Source organism: Dipodomys ordii, unplaced genomic scaffold (assembly GCF_000151885.1).
Source record: "Dipodomys ordii isolate 6190 unplaced genomic scaffold, Dord_2.0 Scaffold178, whole genome shotgun sequence".
Taxonomy (NCBI): Eukaryota; Metazoa; Chordata; class Mammalia; order Rodentia; family Heteromyidae; genus Dipodomys; species Dipodomys ordii.
In genome coordinates this window covers 1,595,668-1,610,031 of record NW_012267394.1, presented here as the reverse complement: position 1 = coordinate 1,610,031, position 14,364 = coordinate 1,595,668, and the positions used below count along the sequence as shown (strand labels likewise).

The 14,364-nt window shown below is 34.6% G+C and overlaps 1 protein-coding gene across 1 annotated transcript in view; it reads left to right on the top strand.

Moving 5' to 3' along the window:
• Diaph2 (diaphanous-related formin 2) overlaps positions 1 to 14,364 on the top strand; it is an 805,268-nt gene that overhangs the window by 42,254 nt on the left and 748,650 nt on the right. The window contains exons 2-3 of the mRNA XM_013033825.1: positions 6,034 to 6,066; positions 8,852 to 9,028. Coding sequence (XP_012889279.1) covers positions 6,034 to 6,066; positions 8,852 to 9,028 — 210 coding nt within the window. The remainder of the gene's footprint in view (positions 1 to 6,033; positions 6,067 to 8,851; positions 9,029 to 14,364) is intronic.

Genomic DNA, 14,364 nt, shown 5'->3' with positions numbered 1-14,364 from the left:
TTTCATTCCCTTGTTAGATTCTCAGTGCCTTAACTGATGAATCCAGCCTTCACTGCTTTGTGCCATCTTGGGCTGGCTGTGAAATGGGCACTTGATTGCTAGTTGGTTGATTCATTCCTCTTGCTTTTCTTTACAAACTGTAAAAATTTATCAACTATTGAATCTCACTTCACTACCTCATTGATCTAAGTGTATCTGTTATGTACAAAGTCCTGCTGGATTTTGAAACATGTATATTTGCATAAGGCTGGTTTTTCATCCCTCTTTTTCATTATTCCTAGGGTAAGAAACAAGTGCTTTCATGTCCAAACATTTTTTTCTATTTGAAATGGTTTTGTACAAAGCAAACAAATATTTCTATACCTCAAGAAAAAGCTACTTCTAGTTAAAAGCTGGACTATTTCTACATTTGTGTTTGCTACTATACTAAGGTACTAAGTGACATCCTCCAGTGAAATTATTTTGAAGGCTTTAATATCAGTCATACATTTGTTGAACTATTTTCCAAGACTACTGGTTTCTCACACCACAATCACCACTCATGACAAGTTTATGGCAATTCAATATTGAGCATATTTTTTTTAGGACAGAGTAAAATAAAAACAAACAAAATTAATCCATTTAAGTAACAGTCCTTTGCTTCCTAAAGAAAACTATGATGTCATATTTAATCTCTTGAACATAAAGATTTTGTTCTTTGCCAATTTAAAGGGGCATTTTTAGAAGAAAGTCCCCAAAGGAAGTTTTTCTTATCATAGGAATGATGGAAAGGATTTTCATGTGTGATAGCAAAACACTCTGGTGGGTTAAAAATTGAGGCTTTGATTTGACAGTATTTCTGAGATGATGTGCTTATAGTTAACAAAAGCATAAAAGCATTGCTATACTAAAATAAAATGAACAATAGCAGACAATGTAGAGAATCAGAGGTTAGTGTCCACAATTTCTGTTTTCTTTTGCCAGTCCTGTCCTGGAGCTTGAACTCAGGGTCTGGGCATGGTCCCTGACCTTCTTTTTCTCAAGATTAGCACTCTACCACTTGAGCCACAGTGCCTCAGGCCTTTTCTGTTTATGTGGTACCTAGGAATTGAACCCAGGGCTTTATGCATGTTAGGCAAACCCTCTACTTCTAAGCCACATTCCCAGCCCTCGTGTCTGTAATTTCATCTTCCCAATTACTGAGCGTTTGATATTTGAGGGCATGTCTCTTTAAATTCCCATTCCTAGATCACCATTATTTGATCTACTTTCTATTAATAAGTGCTAATTGTGATTGATGACAACAGTGCCTCAGATGATGTGTGAATTTCTGAAAATGCTCCTCACTGTTAAAAAGGAGATCAAAGAGTGTTTGGGGGTAATTTGAAATATAGTCAGTATTTGATTGTGAAAGCTCAAATTTTTTTCCTCCTGTCATTTCATTTTATTTTATTTTATTTTATTTTTTTCCTCCTGTCATTTTAGAGCAAAACTTCTACACTGAGCTCAGTTTGAAATGTCAGATTATAGATACCATTCTTGGTGAGATAAGCACACTTGAGAGGCATTCGGCTGACACAAGCTTTTATAATAAAATATTTCACTGCTCACACAGGTTGTATAGCTTGGTGACCAGGTAGGTGGTTGCATTGTCTTGACTGGTCGTACTGGTTTTGATGGTTCAGTGTATAGCACATGAGAAGTTGGGGGGTAAGTCTTTGAATCCTATTTCCTTCTATGACAGTCAAAGATCTGCTGGCAGGTATTGGCAGAGATGTCATTCTGAGAAATCAAACCCTGAATCAATGGTTGGTGTTGGTCATTGCCCTTCAAGTTTTTTCTAACTTTGGTTAAGTATTTGTAGGTCACAGAATCTTTTCTTGTGATTGTGCTTTCATTCCTCTGTTTTTTTTTTAAGTACACTGTAATTCTGTAAAGGAAGAAGACATGTTTACCTTGCTTAGCATTGTAATTCTTATGCCCAGCACTTAATAGATGCATAGTAAATATGCAAATACGTATTCAATTGAGTTAAATGTGTTTTCCTGTGTTCTGTTGCCCCAACCCTTTTGGGAGAGTAAGATGCTTAAAGCATCTTTGTCATAATTACCAACTTAGTGATTTTCTTTAAAAGAAGAAAATTGTCAAATACTGTGCCAGAGTTTTTGAGTTGATGGAGAAGCATTTGTATTATATGCAATTTAGTTGTCCAATTTCTGTGGTACTAGAGTAATTGCACAATATTTATAAAACATTGTATTATTATGTAAGATTAGCCATCAGAGAGTTGAATCTTTACATCTTGCTGTTTTTGTTAATTTTTGCCTGATTGAGAAAATTAAAACTTAATTTTCTTGCAATAATGGTCTCTTGCATTGCAATCAGAACTATAGCATTAGAGTTTGTAAGCCAGCCATTTCTCTTATTCTTAAGGGGTTGAGACTCTAGAGTGATACTTTTATAATTATACACTACTCTCATAATACTGTACTAATTCTATTTAGTATGCCTGATCATAAATGAAGTTTAATAAACTCAGCTTGCTTGACTAATGCACAGTCTGATTGCTTTACCAAACTTGATTTTAATGAAAATAAATGGTCACTATACTATTGGTGCAATATGCCCTCAATTGTAATGACAATTATCATTAGATTTGCATAATAAGAACTGAGTAAAATGACCTTAATCAGTGCTTTTAATCCAAGGATGTGATTTTAATAAAGATTATTTTGGTCACCTATGTCTTTTACAAATTTTAAAAAATTATTTACTTTTTTAAACTCCTTATTAGTTCCATAGTTTGTAATCAGGAATAAAATCCATAGTGTTTACTTCTTTGTAGCTTGAGATGCACTTAACTATAGGCATCTAATATTTAGGTACTTAACCTGGAAAAACATAATTATAAAGGAAAGTATTTGTGTGTGTGTGTGTGTGTGTGTGTGTGTGGTGTGAGATTGAACCCAACCCTTGCACATGCTAGGGAAGTGAGGCATTGGATATTTATGAATGGGAATATGAGATTCATAATCTTTATTGAACTTCAGGGGACCAGCCACTACTCTAAGCATTAGGGATACACCCCAGAACCAAACACACAAAAATCCCAGTCCTTGGATAGTTCATACTTTTAGCAAGGAAAACTAACAATAAATAAGTATAAATGAGGAGGCAACAATGCTTGATAAGAAATGTACTCATTACCTTGCCCATGTAATTGTAACCCTTCTGTATGGTATTTTCACAAAAAAAATTAAACAAAATAAATTACAAATAATGTTTGGTATGTTAAGGCCTATTTAAAGAAAGGAAAAGAGCACAATCAGGTCAGAAGTAGTGGGAACATGTGGAAGAAACCCATGTTTCTTCCTGTTTCCTACTAGATAGATCTCACTGAGCAAAAACCCTGTAAGGGGTGAGAGAGGAAGTCATATATATAATAGAACATTCCAAGCTTAAAGGAAGAGCCTAGTGTCTGTGGTTGACTGCCCTATTTGGGAGCAGTGATGTAATCAGTGTAAACAGTGGGAGCAGAGGTATCCAGGTTGTGTGTAAGCCATACAGCCTTGAAAGCTATTGTACCACATTGACTTGTACTGAGAGTGCAAATAAAGAGCTATTGCAAGGTTTTTCCCAAAGGAGTGGCTTGATCTGACTTTGGTTTTCCATTTGTCGGTTCTTACTTTCTTATGATCAAGATTAACTGTATGACTGTGAAGGTGGAAGCAGACAGACAGGCTGGAAGGTTACTATAGAAATTTAAAGAGCTGATCATGTTTGAACTTGATTCTTTGGGGGGGGGTTGTGGTAAGATTTCAGTGGGACTGGACAACTAGCTGCTTGGCTGTTGGGAATGGAGAGGTAACTTCAGTAACACTGAAGTTTTAAGAACATACAAATGGAATGCAGGTAGTATCATTAGTATATATGTTACTTTCTTATTCATAGAATGAGAGGTTTTCCCAGGTTATCTCAGATTCCACCAAGTTGTAGTTGTCCATGCTATGTGGTTTAATGTGTCCCAAAATATGCTAATTCCAAAAAAGATTGAAATAGTACAGAGAGAAGATTGGAGTCTTTTCCCATAGGACAAGGTGGACTTATTGATAGCAATCTCCCCTCACCCCCCCCACCTTAGTTTTCCTCCTATGATTAAATTGTCAAGATGTGTTTGAGTGAGGTATAGGTTTGAAGTAATTCTGACATACAGGTTTGAAGTATTTCTGACATATGTGTACCTTAACTTTTGGGATTTGACTAAAGCAAATCACATTTCCCTCTAATTTATATTTATGCTTTGGAAATACAGATGTTTCCAATCTTGAGTTTATAACCCCAGATGATGGGAAAAAAAGGAAAGCTGGAGTTGCTCAAATAATGATATAATCTGTCTCAAAAACCCAGGTGGACAGGCCCATATCGGGATAGTGGCTGGGTTATTTCAGGCCCTTTTGATACTTTGCCATGATTTTTTTTCTGTTTCTGCATTATAAGAAACCATGAAGCTTGTGGCCCATAAGGGCTTTGTGGAACTACCTAAGAAACTAAAGAGAAAATCGCTGGTAAAGGAAAGCCCTAGGGGAACTCATCCTTTAAAATGGTTTCTGTTCTGATATAAAGAGCCCCCCCTCCTCCCTTTCCTTTTGGTCTAGCAGTAAAGTTTGATTGGGGATTGTGTTGAAGACACAGTATAGAGGTTAGAATTTCAGGTTTATGAGGAAACTGAAGGTATTTGAAGATAATATTCTGAGCTCCTGACATCATGCAGTTCTTCCTCAATAATTCTCTTTAGTGAGAGATGATTTTTGTTAGTAAAGAAGGGTATGAACACCCATGCTCAAATCAATACACATTACCCATCTACTTTTGTAAAACATAATGTATGATGACTATAGCAGAAGGGTTAAATTTAATTCCTAACATAATTTTTCAAAATCTAGCTATTTTTTAAATCACAGCTCTTAACTTAAACTTCACTCTACATTCATGTGCTGCATAGTAATATTCAGTCAACCATGGCATGATACACACACACACATATGGTGGTCCCATCACATCTTAGTTTAAGTATATTCTCTGATGTTTGCATAATAATGAAATCACTTTTAATGCATGTCTCCGAACATATACCACCATCAAAGCAATACATGATTATATCTGAAGTGCACTTTATTCTGCGTATATGTTATTGTAGTATTTGAAATACCTTATAAATTGCTTTAGTTTTGTTGTGTTGCAGTTCTCCACGTAGTGGCATGTTATGCTATATATGAGTCATTAATTTGATAGTTTGATAGTTTCTATTAGTTTATTTAGTAATGTGAAAACTCAATTTCCAAGGATTCTGGGTACACTATTAGGAAGTAGAAAGCCACATGCAAAATACTGAGAGATTTTGAGAAATTATCATACATAATGGAATGACAACATTTAGTTTTGTCACTGTTGAATATGACATTTTGCCTGTTATTCACATTTTGTTCTTTAAATTTAGGTGTCATTAAAACATTATTATTTATTATAAAACTTAAAAAAAAGCCCTAGAAGGGCCTATGATTTTGTTGTTTTTGCTTGTGATATTTGATCCAGATTCAGCTTTAGCATCTTAGTAGCTATATTTAAAAACAAATAGATAGCTCCTCCTTTTAAAGATAAACTTTGTGGGCTGGAAAGGTGTGGTAGAGTGCTTGCCTTGCATGCATGAGGCCCTGGGTTCGATTCCTCAGCACCATATAAGCAGAAAAAGCCGGAAGTGGGGCTGACGCTCAAGTGGCAGAGGGCTAGCCTTCAGCTGAAAAGCTGAGAGACAGCACCCAGGCCCAGAGTTCAGGCCCCAGGACCGACCAAAAAAAAAAACACTTTGTTTTTACTCTCTGAATTAGTTTCTTTGATAAAGGATTTATTGATTATATGTTAAACTTCCTAATTATTTTTTTTTACTATTTAAGTTGACAAAAGTAAAGTTCATCATTATTATCGTGTTGTTTGATCTATGAATTTCTTTTTATCTGACTGGTATTTCTTCTTGTTTATTTCCTTCTGGCAAAATAGAACATTCAAATAAAAACTTTGGCAGATGATATGGTAAGGTGTACTTACAAGCATGTTATTATATTATTTATGCATGTTATTTTTAAAAATGAGTGGACATTCAAGCATTGATATATGTAACACATAAAAATGTTTGGATAGGGGTTGGGAAGGTAGCTTAGTGGTAGAGCGCTTGCCTTGCATGCCTGAGGCCCTGGATTCGATTCCTCAGCACCACATAAGCAGAAAGAAAAAAGCTGGAAGTGGCGCTGAGGCTCAAGTGGTAGAGTGCTAGCCTTGAGCTGAAGAGCTGAGGGACAGCGCCCAGGCCCAGAGTTCAGGCCCCACGACTGGATCCCTCCCCCCCAAAAAAAGTTTGGATATTTGCAAGGCATAGTAGAAGGGAGTAGTTGTAAAGAGAGTAACCTCTACTTTTTGAATATTATTATAAACAATCATGTTTAGCACAATTTTATTATCATCCTTATATATACCCACACTATTTATAAAATTCTGTAAATAACTCTAGACTCTGTTAAACTTGTTTCCTTTTTCAGTAGCCACATGAATTGAATATACTAAACATTGATATTGGAAGATATTAATTTTAAAGAGAAAGTAATGTAAGTCCATTATGTTACTCAGATATGTGCTATTGAATTTAAAAGCTTAAAAAATTTTCAATTTCAATCTATCACAGTAAAACTGACTTAAAGTTATAGGTCCAACACTTAAGCAGGCCTTTTCAAGCTACATTTCATGGTATTTTAATGTCTTATTTTTGTGTGTAGGTGAAATTATCTGTTTACAATAATGTAAAATTGTGTTACTGCTCTATGAAGATGAAAGTCTGTGGCTTGAGTTTATTTTCTTATCAAGATATATCAGAAATCAAAAGCCAATTCTTTTGTTGCCCAGTGATAAATCAAATCTCTATGCTAGTAATATTGTTACTTAATTAAAAAAAGCTAGCAATGCAAAAGCAAATATTAAGTGGTCTGAAGTGAAGGGAAAGGGAGGAGATACGTTAATTTAATGGTCAGTTGCATATTTAAATGCTTTCATGTCCACCATTTCATTCAGTAGAATTTGATTCAGTTTATTTGGGATTACCTATTTTTTAAAGAGTTGTACAAAGGTGTACTACATATATAAACCAATTTAATTTTCCTCAAAATTTTCCATAGAAAATGACTTTTGAGAAATACTTTTTACCCCTAGCCTTTGGGAGCTCAAGGGCTGCTTCACTGTTACAAAGTAGTACAATCTCTTAGTGGAACATCCTCAAAGAGTTAAAAGAAAATAAAGAAATGACTCTTTAAGTTAATGTGTAAATATTGAGATTGGAACCAAAGATTCATGAATTTAATTGAGTCTCTTATTCCATGTACTGCTGGGAGTTGGTCTAGCTGATTTCTTGTGTTTCTTCTTTATATAACACCTTTGTCAGCAACCACATGCTTATATCATTTTGTAATCCTAAATAAACTGCTTATGTTTCTTTCAAAGCACACACCTTATTTTTGTTGTTGTTTTTAAATTTTTTTTTTGTTGGTCGTGGGGCTTGAATTCTGGGCCTCGGTGGTATCGCTGCGCACATCAGCTCAAGGCGAGTACTCTACCACTTTGAGCCACAGTGAACCTTATTTTTAAAAAATATGTTTTTTGAATTGGTAAAATGTAGAATATATTCTTTTCATGAAAGTCAAGGTATTTTACAGAAATGGTGATAGTACTGCCTGTGATGTTCTTTGTATGGTTAAGGTAATGGGTAATGGTAAGAATGCTGGTGACATGGCAGTGGCCACACACTATCCTTCTAGCTAACATGCCTGCTTTTCCAACATGAGCTGAGGGGATGCATGTACTTCCTAACAGAAACCAGAATAAAATTGAGCTGCATTCAGTTTTATGATCAATACTAATTTTTGATGTCTGATGTTTTGTGGTTTAAAACAGAATGTCCTGTTTATGTGCAACTGAAGTCCTTAACTCACTTTATGTGAAAGAACAATGTAATTATTAGAGACTGTGTCATGGAATCCATGGTTCAAGGTTATTCCTGATAGTATTTGTAGGAAGAAGATATTTCTGTTTCTGTTTCCATTACATGGAACAGGTCATGGTTTTCTTTTTGTTTTGGCTACATTATTGGTCCCACCTTTTAGAGGATAAAAACATTGAAGGGCAACAATAATTGTAACAGCAATAATACATCACTACTTGCACTAAACTTATTTAAATCTTAAGATGATCCTAAGGTGTCGGTAATATTGTTCCTAGTTTAGAGATGAGGTGGCAGTCATTTTTATAGGGATGTTGAGCTGGCAATTGGCACTCTAGATAGAAACCCAGGTAATATGGCCTCCAAGTCCATGTTGCACCCGACTGCTGAACATAGATGATTCAGGAACACTTGTTATGGGTTTTGCACTTTGGAGAAGACAAGCAGTGCTGTAATTTTCCCTTATAGTTCAATATCAGAATCTATTTGTTTTTCTTTTCCATAGCTGTAAAGTTGCCACCAATGATGCATTCTCCCTAACTAACCACAAGATTTTTGATCAGAATCTTTATCTACTAGCTGTGCAAGACAGAAAATGACAAAGGGCTAAGTTTGACTTTTGAGGAATAATTTCCACCCCTAGCCTTCTAAAGCTCAAGGGTGGCTTCACTCTTGTGAAGTATAACCTCCTAGTGGAGCTTGTTGCTTATAATATCATTTTGTCAGAAGGCAGTTATGATATGTATTATATTCATTGCCATTTTGATGTTTCAGTTCTCCTGCTTATGGTTCTTGAGCTTTTTCTCAGAGCTTTTTATTTTTGTCTGTTTGCAGCGTGACCGAATTACAAGTTTTAGAAAATCCACCGTCAAAAAAGAAAAACTTCTCATTCAACATCCTATTGATTCTCAAGTTGCTGTGAGTGAGTTTCCAGCAGCTCAGCCTTTATATGATGAACGATCTTTGAATTTGTCAGAAAAGGAGGTTGTGGATCTCTTTGAAAAAATGATGGTAAGTTAAACCTTTAGTTTGAATGACATTTTCAAATGTGTATGTCTATTGTTTTGCTATAGAACTCAGTATGTTTATGTAGACAGTGTTTCTGTCTTGTAAAGAACAGAACACATCTTTTTTGAAGGCCATTCACATTATTTCTAGAATGCCTATCCTAAGTTATATTCCCACCAACTGTGTATAAAGATGCCCATTTCTCCAAATCCTCTCTGACACTTGTTATCTTTTGTCTTTTTGACAACAGGTATTCTGACAGGTGTGAGATGACTTCTTATTGTGGTTTTAGTTAGTACTGTGTTAAGTGAAATAAGCCAGGCATAGGAAGACTGCTACTGAACGGTGTCACTCCTTTGTGTAATGTGACAAAGTTCATCTCATAGGAGTAAAGCATAGACTAGTGTTTACAGGGATTTGGGTAGTTGTGGATGGGGTTTGGGAAATGGTAGTCATAGGACACAAAATTTCAGCTTGATAAGAATAAATTCAAAAGATCTGTTGTGCAGTATTGTGATTATATGATTATATGATGATGTATTAATAATGCTAAGATACGAAGAAAAATATGATCAATATATAAACTATAGAAATAATACATAGTACCTCATTGGTTAAATTTAGTCATTGCACAATATATATATATGTATGTCAGAATGGAATATTTTATTTGTTAAATTCATTATAAAGAGGTGAATTTTTAACTATATTCATAATCAGTAAGGGAACAAATATATGTGAATGTAAATATTTGTTGAATATGTATTACAAATATATGTAACATTCTCTCTTTTTATCAAATAAACTCTGTTCTTTCTTTAATTCCTGATCACCAAGATTCTACTCAGTGGACCACTTCGTTGTCCTAGCTTAACTTAATCACTGAAAATAACCATGACAATAACAACAAAACAGAAACATTCTTATGTATGAATGTTATTTTAAAAGAAGATATATTTTCAGAAATTGGGTAATACAGGAGGAATAGGAAATCCAAAATATAATTTGGTTAAAAATAGCAACCATGGTTAACAGAAAACTTAAGGATTGTATCTCTTTGAGGAAAATCTCTTTGTATCTTGGCCATCATCAATTTATAGTGAATATGCTGAATGAGCATCATTTTTAGTTACTGTGGCCTTAAGCCAGACAGAAAAGTAGCTTCGATGTCTATTGTAGTTGGTATTACTGATAATAGCATTAAGTACATAATATCTTTCTATCATATTTTCAAATAAGGAAATTAAAACTTTAAGAAAGGCTAATAAGAAAATTGGCTCAGTCATATGCCCAACCTAGTAAGTGCCTGAACTCAGGCTTCGGTACATTCAAATCTAAAACATTGGTGTTTGTTTTGTGACATCTACATTTAGTCATGTTTTATTTAAGCTATTCACAAAATTAGCATGTTTTCTTTGCACAGATACTGATGGGCTACATTGGGTATCAGGTAAAGCTAGGCTATGATGGATTATTTCCTACTGATGACAGAAAGTTGGCTGTACTTGCTTGTTACAGCAGCTCAATTGAAAAGGAAGACTTAACAATCTAGTGATGGAAAACTGTTTAAATGGCATTATCACAGTTGATTTGGAAGAGGTATTTATGCCACTGTTTCAAAAACACAGAACTAGACTTCCATTCGTTTTCCTCTTTTATTTCACTCCTGGCAGGTGTCCTTCATTCTACAAATAATGTAAAAAAATGTTTTTGTGTTATTTGATGATTGTTATGACAGTCTTGCTGGAGTCTCTTGTTATCCTTTATTGAGCTGTTCCTGTTGACTGGCTGTTTTGGACTTCAGAGAACTACTGTACATCTGTTCAGATCATTTAGCTTCTTAAAAACTCAATACATGTTTTTGGATGACATATCTGGAGTATAAACTATTTCCATTAATTGTGTCAAATAGAAGTAACATTATATATCCTATAATCCCTGATATTTGTGAGTAACAAATTAGAATTATCTAGGTTTAAGGCCAGCCCAGGAAGAAAGTAGAAAAGTTAGATAGACCCTATTTCAATTAAGGAACTGGGTGTGTTGGTGCATGATCTTTGTAGGCTGTAGGTAGAATGATAGTGATTTGAGGCCGGCCCAAGGCAAAAATGAGAGACCCTACACTACCTGACAAAACTAAAGCAAAGTGGGGTGGAAGAAGGGCTGGAATTGAGGTAGACTGCCTGTTTAATACTCACTATGCCCTGAATTCAAACCCTAGGCCAATGAAGAAGACTTTCATGGCACATGAAAACTATGAATTTCATTGTCCATAAATGAGGTTTTGTCCATTTGTGAAAACCTTCAGTGACTCCTTTATACTACAGCAGAGTTAAGCACAAAGATAAACTGAAATGGTGGGTGGGGTATAATGGCTCATGTCTATAATCTTTCTGGTATTCCCAGCACTAGACATACTGAGACAAGGGTCAGCTAAGCTCCCCAGGGAGTTCAAGGTCAGCATGGACTACACTGTGCAATTTTGTCTCAAAATAAATAAAAACAAACAAAAATCCAAGACAAAGCCAGAGACAAAACCTGGAAATAATGAAGGCATTTACTGTTTTGACTTCTGGAGCAGTATAGTAGAAGCATCTCTTACCAGGGGAAAAAGAATTGATATGTGTATCTATAAATAGATATTTCATCAAGTAACTTTTTAACTTATGAACATATGCATGTACTGATGATATAACATTACAAAATATATAACAAAAAGTGGGAAGCATGAAATGAACAAGACTTTCATATGATTTACAATGAACTTAGTTTTTAGTTTTCCAAAAGTCTTTGCTGTCATGGTTAATAACTTTTGAGTGAGAGTAGTGTCATGGTCTCCTTTTTAAAAAAATGTCTATACTTAAAATGGACAGCAATTAGAAGGTTCAGTTCTAAGTTCATTTTATTTTGATACTTGGCTTTGATCTTTCATAGTTGAAAGACAAATCTGATACTGATACATAGGTTCAAATGGAAATAAAACACAGTAACACTTATTAAATCACACTATTAATTTTTCTCAGTGCAATTCATGAATCAAGCAAATGTTTCCTGCTGAAGAGTACCTATTAAATTTCCTTCCTCCCTTAGGGTAGTTGGTTGTTAGTACAGCTCATCTGGAGTGTTGCATTTTTCTATTTCCAGATATATGGGTTCAAGATGGGCTTTAAAAATTAAATCTTAAACAAATGTCATTTGACATGTGGGCTCTTTCCATGTTTTCTTACTAATTGCCTTTTTTTTTAGTGGCTACAACTTTCCTAAACAATACTTACTTTCAGCAATTTTGAAATACTTTATCTTGACATAGCCTGAGATATCTTGTAATGTACAAAATATTTTCATGATAACTTTCTATTGCAATTAGAAATATTGTACTGTATTTGGAATCAATTTGTATTTAAAAAATAAAAATAAAAGCAGTAAAGCACAGGTGGCTCATGCCTGTAATCCTAGCTACTCAGGAGGCTGAGATCAGAAGCTCACAGTTCAAATCTAGCCTGTGCAGAAAAAATCTCTGTGATACTCTTATCTCCAATTAACCACTTAAAAAAGTGAAAGTGGTGCTGTGGTTTAAAACGGTAGAGCACTAACCTTGAGAAAACCAGTTCAGGGACAGCACTCAGGCCCTGAGTTCAAGCCCTACAACCAAAATAAATAAATAAATAAATTTTAAAAAGGTATATTCTTTCTTCAAGCCACTACTTGAATTTTACATATTGGGGTAATCTTACTGAGGAATCCTTACCCAGTTGTAGTTTCTCTGGAAAGAATCTTTTTTTTTTAACATTAAATTAGTCTTGTATTTTTTGTGGTATATTTCTTTTTCTGTGGTAAATTGTCCTCTTAGTGACTCAAAGAAAAGTAGTTTATATATTTTATTCTTAAAACAATCTAGCAAGTATTATAAACTGTTTTAAAAAACACTGTTTTTATGCAGCTGTATAGTAAACCTCCCACACGAGTAATTTTCTAATACTTTAGCCAATTTTGGGCAAAGATTTGTTAGTGTCTTTTGATACAATTTATGGGCAAGAAATATATTTTAGATTACTACTGTGCTATTTTGCATGTATTATTTCAGCTGCCTTTGCCAAGTGCTTTCCCAGTTCCATGGGACCTTTTGTCCTTTGCTAGTAGAGAAAGAAATTTCAAAGAGGTTTCATAACATGTGCCATTAATTTTACCAAATATCACTAAGGTACAGGACTGAGTATCAGAGGATTCTAATTGTTGCTGATAAAATGGAAGCTTTCTTTATACACTGGATGCTTGAGTTTTAAATGACTTTGTAATTTGAGGTGCCTTAATACTGCTATCGTTCCTAATATTTTAAAGTAGGAGTTAAACATAAACAGAGTCATCAGGGTGAATGCTATCCGTCCATATTTAAATAGTTGTCTTATTAGCCTTAGATAGCTTATTAGACTTAGATTTTTTTCCTGTGTGATATCAGATAAGAGTCTCAGATTTATGATTAGGATGTGTAATAGTCTAACATTTTCTTGCTCCTTTGTGCTTGCTTGCATTATTGGTATTATGCTATTATCCTCAGTGTGTTGTCATTGTAGGAATCATTTAGAGCCATTTTCTGAGGGTTGAGTTAGTTAAAACTAGACAAAATAATCAGCTAATGCACCTAAACTGGTCCATATCATCTAAGTATGTTGCAATACACTACAAGTTGGTAAAGATGAATTCTCTCCCTAAGCTACGTATGTATCAGTTGAACCTATGGATACAGTGAATTATTGATGCTTATTGTCAGCAAAAGTTCAATGCTTATTGTCTATAAAATATTACTAAGACTTCTTTGCTCCAGAGAGTTTTGTATGTAATATCTGTATTCTAAACACTGCTTGAAGATTGAGTTCTATATTAAAGATTTTGAGAAAGTGAAATAATATTTTGTATTTTCTCAGGTTGAAATAATCTATTCTGACATAACTCTCCTGAGGGGAAAGGAGGGTATGTAGTTCTTCAAAATTGAAACTTTACAACAGAACCTTGGAAGCAGAAATAGATGAGGAGTTTTTGTATCATTCCCCAGTAACATTCACTTATATCATACCTTTGCCTCTTGTTTTCGGCTGCATACTACTCTGAGAGATAATATTTGAACACTTTTTTTCCTTTGACTTTCCTTTTCATCTGAGCTATTATGCCTTAAGTGGCTACAAACTGTCTAGGTACAGCCATCTGGATCTTTTGAACACTTAAGATATTTTATTTACACCACGTTAACATGACTAATAGAAATTCAGTGATTCTTTCACTGCTGTTTGTGTGTGTGTGTGTGTGTGAGAGAGAGAGAGGGGGGGGGAGGGATGGAGGGAGGG